Consider the following 14,013-nt stretch of genomic DNA (forward strand, 5'->3'; position numbering starts at 1 on the left):
CCCAGATGACTCTAGAGGACATGTTCTTGAAGACCTACTGTACTCAGTAACCATTGGGAAATGACAAGGATTTCTCAAGAAATTTTCCTCTTTAATATTCAATATATTAATTAAAAATTGATTACATTTTATTTATCATTCCTAATGTATAATGATAGGTATATGTTTGAAGGGGTCCTCTGACCTCTTCAGGAATCTGTTTCCTTTTTCCACTGTGTGGATCCTGGGGATCAGACTCAGGTCATAGATCTTGGCAGCAGATACATTTGTTTCTACTCAGCAATCTCGCTAGCCCATATTTACGTCTTATATGACTGCTTTTTTGTCTGGGGCCTCCCCAGCCAAGCCTTTGGTCAGTTCTACAGTTTTAGGTATGTATCCCTTCTAATTCTCTAATCCAACCAGGAAGTGGTTGGCTCCCCTCAGAACATCTATACCACTACTGCTCCCCTGGACGCATCTACCCAGGTAGTTCAGTGTTTAGGTACACAGGACCTACAGCTGAGTGTGATCCCTGAGTGACTTGTTTCCTTTAACAGCCTGCCTAGCACATCCCGGCACTATGAATGCTAGCGGAAAGGAAACCAACAGCTCAGTTCTGACTTAGAGCGCATCACAGTTCCTTTTTAAATGACGGATCCACAATAGGCTGTCGACGGCGTGAAAGAACTGACTTGTTTCTATTACGCACTGAAGTCCTAAACAAACGCAAGCCTGTCACACAACTCTGCACGAATGGTGACTAATTCCCGAATGTTGAGCAGGAGAATCCCACCGCTCTACGCTTATTTAACAATGATTAATTGGAGGAGTCAGTAACGTAATTATTCACTAAATAATTGATGTGGTTACTGCATCTTACAAAGTAAGGCGGCAGGGGCTGAAACAGTGGTTAAAATGAAAGCAACGTTGGCCTACTTCTAGTGAGGAGATCCATAATCCATACTGTCTCACAAAAACTACGAGGTTGAATCATCACCTTTCTCAGTCATTAGAGGTGCACGGTGAAATAATAAAATCATAGCTGAGATGTATGCTAGGATCAGAAGAGCTCATCAGGACCTTCTCACACTGGCATGGTTACCACTGGCCTCTGGCCTGTTGTATTTTATCACCACCCTGTAATGTACTTTTTTTTGGGGGGGGGGGTTCTTCTAAGTTGTGAAAACTCCTGAGTCATGGCTTCTAGTTTCAATGGACAGAAAGTTGAGGTGTGGGGGATGAGGATGCTGCCTTAGCTTTTGCCCATTTGCTTGTACTAATTATCTTGTCACAATGGTGAAGAAACTTCACTTTAAGACAAACGAGTCACAGATGAATTGATTTCCATGACCTCTGTGAGATAAGGGAAGCTCAAATTCCCTTTTGGACAATGATATTCTGAGCTCATGGCTAGCCTGGTTGATGTCAGTTAGGTTATTAGACCTTTGCTGGGTAAAATAGGTTTCACCAATCCAAATTGCTCGGTGATTATTTTAAAATATCGAAAAATAAAGTCCACAAAACATTTTTTTTTTTGAGGAAGATTTCCCAAATGTTGCCCAGGGCAGCCTTGAATTTTCTGTGTCGCCCAGGCTGAACCGGACTCATAGCGATCCTCCTACCGGTTTCCCCAGTGAGGGAATCTATTAATTTCGGGCTGCCCTTAATAATTATATCTATTCTGGGACCTTCCTTAGAGCATGTCAGCCTATTAATGACTTGTAATGTATATATAAATTCCACTTTAATATATTATATATTAAATATATATTGTATTTCTGATCATGTTTGAATCCCCATGGGGAGAATTTAGAACTATTTCCTGAATTAAGTAATTTGTTAACAGTAAACTCTTTCTGAGACCCCCCTCTCTTCACTACTCACCGGTTCCTAAAGTAGTACTGACTTTCTAGAAAATCGGACCGCGACAGCAGCTTGGCTAAAGTAGCCATGGCCTCAGAGGCCTGGAGTTCACCAAAATTGTTACTATCAGTCTCCTTGGCAACTGGGCTGAACCAAGAGCACTTCCGACTTACTCCCCTTTCCTTTTACTCTGTTTCAGTTTCAAGTAACTGCACAGAGAAATCAGATTTGTTCATGTGAGAACCGACTTCAGCCTACTGGATCCTTTCCCCTGGGAGCTCGAAGGGAGGACGGGAAGGGTCAGCTAGGCCAAGGGGAGCGAATGGTCGCTTCCAGCTTCCGGTTTCCGCCTCCAGCCGGCTTCCGGAAATTGCTCTCAAAATGCTGAAGTGCTGTGTGGAAGTGGCCGGGGCTGTGGGAGTTAGAGTCGGTCCTCGGGCCTGAGCCTCGAGGCCGCGCTCCCGGGTGTCGTTGATGTTTGGGGCCGACGGGCGCCCAGCGATCGGAGCCGCCGCCGCCGCCCGGAAGAGCTGGTGAGCTCGGCGGGCCGTTGGGAACGGGGCGAGCTAGCAGGGGAGCAGCTCGCCCGGCTCCGGGTCAGGGAAAGCCGGGTACCGATTTCCTTCAGGCCGTGTTCCCGTTTCCCCTGCAAAACCGGCCATATCGTACTAGATTCCGTGGCCGAAGAGATTACAGAAATCCCCAGTTCCGGAAGTTTCTGAGTGGCAGAGACCTCAGGCCCTCGTACTCCCCGCGCATCTCGGTTCGTGTAAAACCTAAGAAGTTTTCCACCACCCAGGAGGTTCAATCCTAGTTCACGTGAGATGGGTTCTTTTCCAGGAGCCTTATGTTTGAGGTTGGAACTTGTCTTTAGTGTATCCTGACCCCATCGCTGTGAGTTTCCAAACTCACACTTGATCCTCATGGCATCCCTCGCAGGCACAGAAAATTTAAGAGGCAAAGTTTTCCCGTGCCCGTGAGTGCCAAAGATAGTAGCTACGTTTTGGATTTTCTGGTTGAAAACCTTGGTCGCCAACCTCTGCCCCCTCCATCCCGCCCACCCCCCCATCCTCCAGTATTTCCTGCAAGGCATTTCCCATCAGAGAAACAGTGTAACAAGAAAGTAGATGTCCTGTGGACAATGTTGAAACATAAAAATCTAACCAGTAAGTCAAGAACTGTGATCTTAAAGATCACACCAGTGGGCTGTGATGTCTGATTGCTTTGCATCACCGACAACTGAAAAGTTAAAAGAATATCTTAGGTCAGATATCTTATTTGGTTCCTCACGAGAGATCATTTTTTAACGAGTGTCCTTTTTCTTGTGACTTTTAAGTCGTCACGGTTTTCAGTTAGAAGAGTAGATGCTTTTTAAATGAGCAAGTTTAGTTGGCGTGCGCGGCTGGAAATAAGAGGCACAGGTCACAATGCATTAGTTTTTCTGAGCTTTGGCAGTTGTTCATGCAGAAGGAACCACCACAGAAAACAAGGTTAAAGGTTCTTCCCGACATCCTGGTGTTTCCTCTAAAGTGTACTTTTCTCAATGTTTCAGTGTTCCGTGCCTTGGTAAGGAAGGGAGGTGAAATGTGTTCAGCAGATTGGTCTGGTCCTAGTAAAGAGGAAGTAATTTGTATACTAGTTGACAAAAACAAACAGTGACCCCATTTACTCTTCGTTTTACTCTCCGTCACCTATCATGCTCAGATAGGGCTGTATGTATTACTTGTCTATTACTAGGTGTGTTATTCCTCTAAGCAGGAGTTAACTGCAGTTGTGTTTTTACCTGCTAGACAGCTCATCGCCTGTAATGAGACCAGAGTGTCATTAGCACCTGTCAGCTCGTGTTTTTGAAAGAAAGTCTTAAAATGAGTCTTAATTGTGTGTTCCACAAAACCGGAACCCTTCTTCTCAACTTCATGCCAGACCACTGTTGTCTCCCACTCCGTCCTTACCACCCTCATCAGCAATCTCACTTTCCTTTCTTCTCTCTTTCCCTGTCTCAGGTGGAGTTTTGCTCTGTAACCCAGGCTGACCTCCTCCTGGCAGTGGGCACCGGTCTCAGCCTCCCCTGTACTGAAACTACAGGCACGGAGCTGCCTTGCGCAGGCTTTGCTATTTCTTAACGAAGTTTTTGTTGTTTCGTTCTTTGAACTGTCTTACACGATTGTTTTATCTAGGTTATGAAATCCCCATGGTGTTGGTGGTTACTACCACTAAGTAGTTAATTATTAATTAGTCTTGGTTCTATCTGTGTGTGTCATCTCATGTAAATTCTCTGCGATAGGCGCCGTGCATTCTTTACAGCCTAGATAAGGTGGCAGCAGAGGTAAAGATAATTTAAATAACATCTCTAAGAGGTTTATTTGCAGTATGATTGATGCTAGTGTACTTAAATTCCTCACTGCCCTTGTGCACTCTGTTCTGTCTGACTAAGGTAATATCTATAGGCATCTATGAATTAGAAAATACATGTCCAGATTTGTAGACTAGCCTATAATTTCTGAGATAGTCTTTTTTTTTTTTTATTTTTAAACTGTTTTGTGGCTTTGTTTTAACAATAATAAAAAGCCATTTTAATGGGTTCTGGGCCTTTGCTTCTGCAGTTTCATTCTTATCTGGCATTTCATTTTCTTTATGTCTGGAAAGCGATATAATAAAAACTGCTTCTTTTGAGTAGTTGGGTTTGTTTTGTTTGCTTGTGTTTTGGTTGGTTAGGATGTTGAACTCAGTTTCGTAAATAGTTAGCTTTGCCTGATTCCACATATTCTTCCAGTCAAAGATCAAAACAATAGCCAGGATAATTGGGGGCAAATACTTGTGGGATAGCTTCTTAGCATCCTTTGTGTGTCAAGCTGGAAATCTTTAAGCTTTGGTAATTTGCATTCATTTTCACCTTTATGTAAACTATTTGTCTTATTCACAGAACAAACATGTTAAAATCCCTATTTTCTGAAGGTTTTAGTAACATCACTTTCCCTCTGTGATTTTTTTTGCCCTACATGTTCCTGTCATCTGGTTATATGTTGAGCAGTATGCCAGGGACGTATATTTAAATCTTAGCTGTCTTCATGTTCCTGATCTAGGAATTCAGAATATATATTCAGTAAATATTTACTGTGCAGTTATCATGTATCAGCAATGAAACATTTCTTATCCTATCAAAAGTTTTAACTGAATTACTCTTTAAATTCAAATTTTTTGCTCTTGTTTGACTTAGATTCCGATTGCATTTTGTCCAGGTATTAAAGAAAATAAGTAATTTACATTTTGAAAACAGAGGCAGTGAGAAAAGCTCGGATGACTCTTGAAGTCAGTCATTGAATGAAGTAACAAAATCAAGAACCGGTCTCCAAGTTTGTCGAATGAGCTCACATTATCAAGTCACTAGCTGAAAAGTGGAAGTAGATTTTACTCTCTTTTTTTGAATTAAGTTTGTAAATTTTTTCTAGGGTAAAGAGGAGAGGAAGTGGTTTCCTCAGATGTCTGCGGTGACAGAGTGACAGCGCGGTAGCTTCCAGCAGACAGGACAACTTGGTGCAGTCAGGGGAGCTTTGGGTACGCTGAAGGGGAGTGGGTTTGCCGGTTTGTTAGCGAGCTTTGTGGTTCCTAACTGGGGAAGAGAGATTCGCCTCTAACTCTCTTCTTCCTCGTATCTGTGCATTAAAGCAAGAATCAGATGCATTGAAAGCAAGGTCTCAACTGTGTAGCCCAGGGTGGCCTCAACATTGGAGGGGATTCTGCCTCTGCCTCGTTCGGTGATGAGGTCACAGGCGAAGTCCACTAGACCAAGCCGTAGGACATAGTGTTTCCTTTTTGGGTTTGAAGATCCAGGTTTTCATCTTTTGTTTCTGTGTGTATGTCACGGAAGTCAGAGAAGGTTATAGTTTCCCTGGCCTCTTCTTACCCAGCAAGCCAGAGACTTAGGAGGCTATAAGCTGCTTGCCCAGTGCTGCACAGAGATCTGGGTCCCGGCAAGGCAGGAAGGATGCCTAAGTGCCGCAGAGCCAGCCTTCCCTCCTGAGACGCAGCTCTTACTAAATGGCTCTGCCAGGATCCATTTCACTGTGGTGGTGCTTTGGGGACCCCAGAGCTCTGGGCAGGCTAGGCAGGTATTTTACCAGTGAGCCATGTTACTGCTCCTGCTTGAGTAAAGACTCATTTTAATACATTTAAACAGTATGATTAAGGAAGGAAAATTTTAAGTTCCATTGAACATCAGAAATTTTAACATTTAATAAGGTAAATCTTACGGATCATATTTTTGTTTGATTAGTCTTAACATGTAGAGCTTCCCCCTGGGGTGGCCCCTTTCACTATTTATGTTTATTCACTCATTGCCACATTTGTATTGCGATGTATTAATTTTCATCCGCACATTTGGGCTAGGTGCTGTGTACGTAGAAGACCTTTTCTTTTTAAATCTTAAATAAAGTGCAGTAGTTACATAATATGGGAATATATATACATATATATACATATATGTGTATATATATATATATATATATATATATATTCCACCGCTATGCTCTCATTTGTGAATAGTCATAATATGCTGTGTATTCATAAGTGTAGTTCTTGACTACGGTGCACACTGAATTTGTATTTATGTAGACCAGTGGTTTGCAACCTGTGGATCTCAACCCCTTTGGGGATCGAATGACCCTTTCACAGTGTATTTTACAGTTAGTTGCCGTTAGTAAAGTAGATAATCTTAGCAGAAGAAAGAGTCCATGTTCTAGAAAAATCACAATGGGAGTATGATTATGAACTAGGTGATAAATATTTGATTTTTTTCCATTTCAAATATTGATAACTGAAACAGTTTAGTTCCATTTAGAAGAATTTTGCTTGTTTTTTTTTTTTCTTTTTTAATTAACTGGCTTGGTTCATTCAGTAGATACACATTTAAATTAAATTCTCTTATTACACTGATATTTTTAACAGTATCCAGGACACCAAACATATATATATATATATATATATATATATATATATTTTTTTTTTTTTTTTTTTTTTTTAAATATGGTCTCTGCCTGCCTCTTAGGAATAGCAGTTGCTGGAAATAGAAGCATCAGAAACGATAGTTATTAGTAAACTAGTTAACTGAGTTTGGGCTGTGTTTTCTGTATTCTTACTCTCTTTTTATGTATTGAAATGTGGGGAAGAGGTGTTACCTGTCAACGTTCAATCCTGGGAAGACATAACAGGACTTCAGGACTAAGGGCAGCTTTGAGGTTTTGTCAGAAAACATTAATCTTTGAGAAGAAAAAAAAGCCTTCTCATGCTGTGTTCTGTTCCTTTCATCCGTCTTCCCAACTGGCGTACAGTGTTTTAGAAAAATCACTTTTTGGAAATAGTGGTAAGGAATGCAAAGAAGGCAAGTTATTAATAGTGCCTAAAAAGAACGTGAAAACAAACCTGATTGAGGCCCTGCATTTTGAAAACAACTGGCTCATCAAATCTTGGACCAAATACATTTAATATTGCTCAGCATAACCCAACACTACTTGGCAGGCGCTGGTTTCCTTGATAAAGTCTGTGACCATAGCAGGACTGTAAGCCATGCGAGCTGCTGCTTTAGACATTCCCCCCAGCCGTTTCCCACCATTTCAATCCCAGTGAAGAAACCTCACATATGAAGAAAAACAACTCAAGTGGTATGTTCACTGAGCTATATCAATTCAGATTAAAACCTGGCAGTTCCGTAAGTCTTGCTTTGTACTGAAGAGTCTTACATTTCTTCATTTCTTTTATACAAGGACTTTTGTAAGGAAATAAGAATGTTTGCTATAAAGTGTCTTAGTAGAGTGGTCTAATGTTACTTCAGTCACCTGCCCGAGCAGAGGAGATCCAAGAGCTGCTGGCAACATGGTCTGTTACAGTTTATCTCTTTCTACTTCATGCCCTTTTACCTGAGATGAAAGTGAAACAATATGATGTTAGTTGGCTAATATTGTTGGCTCATGGCGGGGGTGGGGGGGTGGGGGGGTGGGGGGGTGGGGGGTGTGTTCTTGGAACTGAGTTGTGGTCTAGTCAGAGCAAATTAGGGGTGGAAAATGACTAAATTTAGAATTGAAATTGTATTAAATACATTTTTTTGTGTTTCTGCAGTTTTGAATGAATCCTCTAATTTTTAGTTAGTTCATGCTTGAATGATACCATAACATTCATTGGATTCTTCTAGTTAAAATATTTTATTTTCTTAAGAGAAACAATAGAAATTGATCAATGCTGCCTTAATTTCAATGAGATTCTAAGAAAATTTGCTTTCATTCTTAGTCATGCTAACATTTTGTTAAACCTTACTAATTATTGAAATCCTTTTCCAATAAAACTTAGTCAGCGAGGAGCTGGAAATATGCCAAAGCAGTTAAGAGCCCTGGCAACTCTTCCAGAAGACACAGGTTCAATACCCAGGCACCCCCATGGCAGCTCAGCCATCTGTAACCCCAATCCCACAGAAATCCCCCAAAACCTCCTTCTGGCTTTCTTACACACTGTTTGAAGAGCTTAAATATACATGTAGGCAAATCACTAATATGTTAAAATAAAAGTAAATGAGAAATTTTTAAAAATGAGTTGATGAGTATCCTATTTCAGTGGACGGAATGGGTGTATTAGCTTACTGTAACGTTAAGAGCAGTGACCCACTCAGGCATGGTGGTGTGTGGCTAGCTTTCTAGCTCAGGATGGACTTCATGAGGGTCAGACTTTTGGGGGCCTCACAGAAAACAAACAGGGATCAAGACCACTGCCTTTCTCATCTGAGGTGGCATGCCAGACTGCCTTTAAAATAAACTGTAAATTTACTTGGAGACTTATTTATTAATTTCATGTCTTAATATGTAATTTTGAACTATCTGTTCACTCAGTGATAAGACCATTTTTGTCTTCCAAAAGCAGTTATATCTGAACCAATGATAGAAATTTTTAGAGAAATGATCCCAATTTTAATGCATATAAAAGTGTCTTTAAGTGAATTTGTTTAAAGATGTACTCTTATGTTCAGAGATGATAAGCTTTTCAGGTTACATTCTTCAGAGAACTAGTTTTAAAGGAAAAGAACAAGTCATTAGTTGCACTAAGAGAAAACAAATAGACAGTTATTAACACACAATCAGACGATCAGTTATAGCTCCTGTTGGCTTGGTAACCATGTTAGCTGAGAAGGGTAGGTCCATCTATGCTGGAGTCTGAAGCCAGAGCTATGCTGGGGTCTGAAGCAGACTTACATATTGAAGCCTTCTGAAGGAAGAAAGAAATCCCATGATTTCTAGAGTTTGTTAAAATGTGTTTGAACCACCATGTGTCTGAAAACTGTGTGAGTATTTTTGTTTATGTTCAGATTATGCGAAGAGCTGGGTCTGGAGTTGTGGTAATTCCTGTCTCAGGCTCTACTCTGCCAGCCCTGCAGGGTACTTTACCTGAACTCAGTTCGTCTTCACCAGCCTTGCTGCCCGGCATCTTGTGTTGGTTTAGGCTTTCTAGATCTCTTCCTGTTGAGACAGCAGCCAGGTATCTAAACGCGAGCCTTTGGCTTTTGTGACGTGCACTAAGGCTGCCTAATAGTTACAGTAGTGAGACAAAGCTATAAAGTGTGGATGGTGGAGTTGTGGCAGCGGTCTTCCTGCCCTTGATCAGCACCGGGGCTCTGGAATCAGATGCTAGGACTTGAAGCCCTTGTGCACCACTCAGATAGGCACAGTGACTGGTCTCTTGCTGTTTCTATTTCGCTTGTCACCCCAGAGTGGTGTGTGAGAGTGCAGTGAAGTAATACAGTTTACACATTGACAGGTATTAGCCCCTCAACCCTTAGGTGGGATGTGTAGGACTGTAAATACCAGCCCTTTCCTGCACCATGGACGTCCTTGGGTTTTAAATGAAGATAAGAAGTTACAGGCTGTCATGGGAACTCTCTAGAGTTAGAGTGCCTGGATGGTAGGGAGTGTGTGTCAGTAGAGATCTTGTAGGCAAGGGTTGGAAAGCTGCTTAGACACTGCTTGATTTTATTCAGAATGAAAGAAAACCACCTAACGGGGCTCATTTGCTTATGGCTACTTCTATTAAGAAGTCCACTGATAAAGATAGTATGCCCTAGATAGCCTGAGATATTTGTAATCCCACCCTCTGCAAAACAAGTGTGCTCACCCCTCTTATAAACTTTACCAGCTTTATTGGCCTCTAGAAGGCTGTTGGGAATATTTTGATGCCCTGGGTCCCTGTTGAACTTAATTTGAGAAGTGATAGGCCATGGGTTTCAAAAGAAAGATACACATCTGAAGCACCTGGGCCATTTAAAGATTGTCACAGCAACTAATTTAACTCAATTGGGGACAGACTGTGGAACGGACTACATAATTTAGTAAAAGGCTCCAAGCTCTCCAGTTAGTTGCTGGTGCAAAGACTTTGTAGTAGGCTGCTTCAGACTGGGCTAGTGATGGCCCTGCAGACCACTGAGGTTCCAGTTTGGAATGCAATACAGTTTCTACTCTGCTTGCTAGGAGTGCTTAGTAGCCTAAAGGTATGCCCCCAGACTGGTTAAACTGTCTTTGTGTGTCTGACACACTCGTGGGTTAAACTATCTTTGTGTATCTGACACACTCGTGGAGATGCCTCTCTTTTAGGGCAGTGATGAGGTAAAGTGTATGGAAAGTAGGCCATACACCTCCTTTCCTTAGGAATCAGTGGGCAGGAAGGGACTGGGAAAGTTTTTAGGCAGTTGATTTTAAAGAAGGGGCAGATGTGGACTGAGGAACAGTAATTTATGCAGAAAAACATTTTCTACGATTACATAATAATCATGTAAAAGTTCTGGGATCCTCGGGGTGTGTGTGTGTGTGTGTGTGTGTGTGTGTGTGTGTGTGTGTTCACCCATGTTGCATGTGGATACCAGAGATTGGCTTGTAATGGTCTTCTTCATTTCTCCACTTCTTCTTTTGAGATAGTCTGTCATTCACCCTAGAGCTCAACGGGTGAGCCCTCAAGGTCTGCCTGCCTCTACCCAAGTACTGCGGTTACAGATGTGATCCCCTGCCCAGCTCCTACGTGGGTGCCAGGGATAGAAAGGTGGATCCTAAGCCTTGTGCATCAAGAACTTAACCTGCTGACCCCACTTCCACTACCGAGTGGTACTGTACTTAACCTGTCCTGAAGTGATTCCAGTGTTAGTTAGGAGTTTACCTTTAGAGACAGGGTCTGCTTTGCATCCCAGACTTCCTGACTTCAAACTTAATGCTTCTGTTGTAGCTTCCTGAGTGCTGGGATTATAGATAGGTATGTGTCTCCACACCCAGCCACTCCTATGTTAAATTTTAAAAAAGCACAAAAATTTACTCCAGTCAGATTGAAGCTGTCATCCTTTGAATAGTTCAGTCATATTCCTTTCAGACATCTTGTGGAGAATATTATTTATACCCATATTTAGAGTGAATTGCTTGTGTGGAAAACTAGGTTAATACTGAGTGACTTTTTTTTGTTCTCTGAAACATATAGGCATTTCAGTCGAACAATGGAAGAGCTTGTTCACGATCTTGTCTCTGCACTGGAAGAGAGCTCTGAGCAAGCCCGAGGTGGTTTTGCTGAAACGGGAGATCATTCTCGAAATCTGTCTTGCCCCCTGAAGCGCCAGGCCAGGAAGAGGAGAGGGAGGAAGCGGAGATCCTACAATGTTCACCACCCCTGGGAGACTGGCCACTGCTTAAGCGAAGGCTCGGATTCTAGTTTAGAGGAACCAAGTAAGGACTACAGAGAGAAGCACAGCAACAACAAAAAGGACCGCAGTGACTCCGATGACCAGATGTTAGTGGCGAAGCGGAGGCCGTCCTCCACCTTAAACAACAGTGTTCGAGGTAAGCGACTTCTGTGGCATGAGTCTGACTTCGCGGTGGACAACCTTGGGAACAGAACTCTCCGCCGGAGGAGGAAGGTGAAGCGCATGGCGGTGGATCTCCCGCAGGACATCTCCACCAAAAGGACGATGACCCAGCCGCCTGATGGCTGTAGAGACCAGGACATGGACAGCGATGGAGCCAGCCAGTATCCCGAGTTTATCCGCAGTAAAGTCAAAAAGCGGAGGCTGAAGGTGATCAGACCGAAAGCCCCGGAGGAAGGAGCGGTGTTGGAGAGTGAAGAAGTAAGCCAGGCCGACAAGGACAAGATGGAGTATGTGGAACCGAAAGCCTCAGATGAGCTCAGGAGTGAAAGGTGACTTTTCTCCTCCACCTCAGTGTGGCTGTCTGCTGGCCTGGGGCGCCACGTAGTTTATATGTTAATTAGTGTTTAGATAAACGCAGGTCTCCACAGTGACAGTGATACTACTTTGTACCTAGGTTTGTGTTTCTTCATACTTTATAGCATTTTCACAGAAAGCAGAGTCGCTCGTTTCACTTAGGTAGTGTTTGCTGTGTTATAATTGTCTTGATTTCCAGCTACAAAGTGAGAAAGTGACGTTTTTGTGGCAAAGGGAATGCTTCTGAATTGCAGTGCTTTAGGTTATCTCACTGTGTCATTAGGGAGCTGTGGCCTTCGGAGCATTTTAGGGTGCATACTCATTATTCTGTTTCCTGATATTCAGAGTTCATACCCTGTGATGCGTGGGGCTTGGTGCGTTGATCTATAGCTTGCTAGGGGATTCTGTTCACTTAGGAAACATAAAGGCCTGATTTATGCTGTGGAAGCAGCTGATCTTGGCCCTTTAAAAAATGGAAATTGTAGCATTCCTTTCTGTCTTTCTCGGGAGCAGGCTGCCTTTAATGTAATTGCCGCATGCTCTTTGCATGTCCGACGGAGCAAGCCTTCGCCATTTATCCACCCGGACTGTTTATAAGAGCGAGCGATCAGTGCTCATGTGGTCAACACACGTCCTTATGTTTCTTAGAGCCAGAGCCTGAAGACAGTGCATGGTTCTTGGAAAAGGGTCTGAGTTCTAAGTTTAATTTAATTAAACTTGGCCTCATTTTGACCTTGGTGATTGCAGGCTTTGGATATTTGTGTGTTTGTGTGACAGTGGTTATGATAACCCAGAATGCTAGTTTGATTAGACACTTTACTGTTTACATGGGTTTCCCTTAAGAAAGTAAAACAGTAACTTTGTTTCTTTCTAGAAAGTTGTTTGTGCACAGGGACAGGGTTGGCTGTATTCTAGTTCTGAGTCCTTGTGACTGAGACCCTCGGAGCCTAAGGCAGCCAATGCTTTTGCTCACTGCTGGGGTCATGGCAGTGTGGGCAGTGGGAAGGAGAGATGGGAGTTCTGGGTTATTCACAGGTCGCCCACTTTGCTGGCTGGTTTGGAAAGCCCTTCCCTCTTGTTTCTCTGCCTCTTTATTGATCTGCTTCTTCCTCTTTTCACCCTGGAACCATAGTGAGGCAGAATCCTTTCTCGTTTATTTCTCCTCTTTTTTTCAACAAAAATCACTGTCCGGGATATTAAGTTTCCCAGTTTCTCACATCCCAGCATATTTAAATATAGTATTTTAATTTAAACTATATTTCCTCTGAATTTTAAACCTTTCTTGATACAAGTTTTCTGTTGCCATTTAAAGGTTTCGTGCAATTTCTTCTGTAGAAAGATTGCTACCTGGTTAAAGTGAAGGCTTATTTATATTTTCTTGGACTTGATTTATAGTTAGGAAAACTATAGTTTGAGTGTGTGTGCACGCGCACATGTATGCGTATGGCAAACATTTGATTAGCTACCACACTGTGCATGACTCCAAGACTGAAAACGCAGGCCCTCTCTCCAGCGTCCTCCTGGGCTGTATTAGGCACCCCAGCTCATCCTGAGAACGTTCTGTGTGAGCGAAGGCTTCTCACAGCAGCTGTCTTTGAAAGCAAGAGCTACGACTTGTTCAGACAAGGGACGGCTGGAGAGTCAGCAAGGAAATGACATGCCTGTCAGATCCGTGTAGGACGAAGTGTCTGCAGCTATGCTACAAGGACGTGAAGAGGCTCTGAGGCTACAGCAGCGGGGCTTCTTTAGTGCCGGTGTGCTGTGGGTTCAGATCTCATCACAGGAAATGGGAAGTGTAGGCAGTGAAGAAACTGTGCACAACACAATCTTGGCAGCAGTGTTCTGTTGACCTTTGACTGACCTCAGTCCAGACAGTGGAGGGTAGAGTCTGTCTGTGCCTGCAGGTGTCTAGGCTGTATTTGGAACACTCTCAGATGATG

The 14,013-nt window shown here is 42.8% G+C and overlaps 2 protein-coding genes across 22 annotated transcripts in view; one reads left to right on the forward strand and one right to left on the reverse strand.

Annotated features, from left to right (window-relative positions):
• Window positions 1-1,959, reverse strand: part of Spata17 (spermatogenesis associated 17) — a 178,708-nt gene extending 176,749 nt beyond the window's left edge. For 2 of the 3 annotated variants that reach the window (NM_001429827.1, NM_001429828.1), the window contains exon 1: window positions 1,867-1,959. In NM_001429827.1, the coding sequence (NP_001416756.1) occupies window positions 1,867-1,934 (68 nt within the window). In that variant the 5' untranslated portion in view covers window positions 1,935-1,959. The remainder of the gene's footprint in view (window positions 1-1,866) is intronic. The other variant, NM_001398667.1, reaches the window with a different exon arrangement.
• Window positions 1,960-2,217: 258 nt separating this feature from the next.
• The window catches only part of Gpatch2 (G patch domain containing 2), a 140,715-nt gene continuing 128,919 nt past the window's right edge, over window positions 2,218-14,013 (forward strand). For 5 of the 19 annotated variants that reach the window (XR_015635153.1, XM_087580428.1, XM_087580430.1 and 2 more), the window contains exons 1-3: window positions 2,224-2,378; window positions 5,295-5,400; window positions 11,338-12,048. Coding sequence is in view for 15 of the 19 variants with exons in the window: in XM_087580428.1 (XP_087436554.1) it covers window positions 11,354-12,048 (695 nt within the window). In the remaining 4 variants the exon portion in view is untranslated. Of the gene's footprint in view, window positions 2,609-3,293; window positions 3,412-5,294; window positions 5,401-11,337; window positions 12,049-14,013 lie in introns of those variants that run through there. The other 14 variants (XR_015635152.1, XM_087580427.1, XM_087580429.1 and 11 more) reach the window with 4 other exon arrangements.

The sequence above is a fragment of the Rattus norvegicus genome, chromosome 13, assembly GCF_021556685.1.
Source record: "Rattus norvegicus strain SHRSP/BbbUtx chromosome 13, alternate assembly SHRSP_T2T, whole genome shotgun sequence".
In the NCBI taxonomy this organism is placed as follows: domain Eukaryota; kingdom Metazoa; phylum Chordata; class Mammalia; order Rodentia; family Muridae; genus Rattus; species Rattus norvegicus.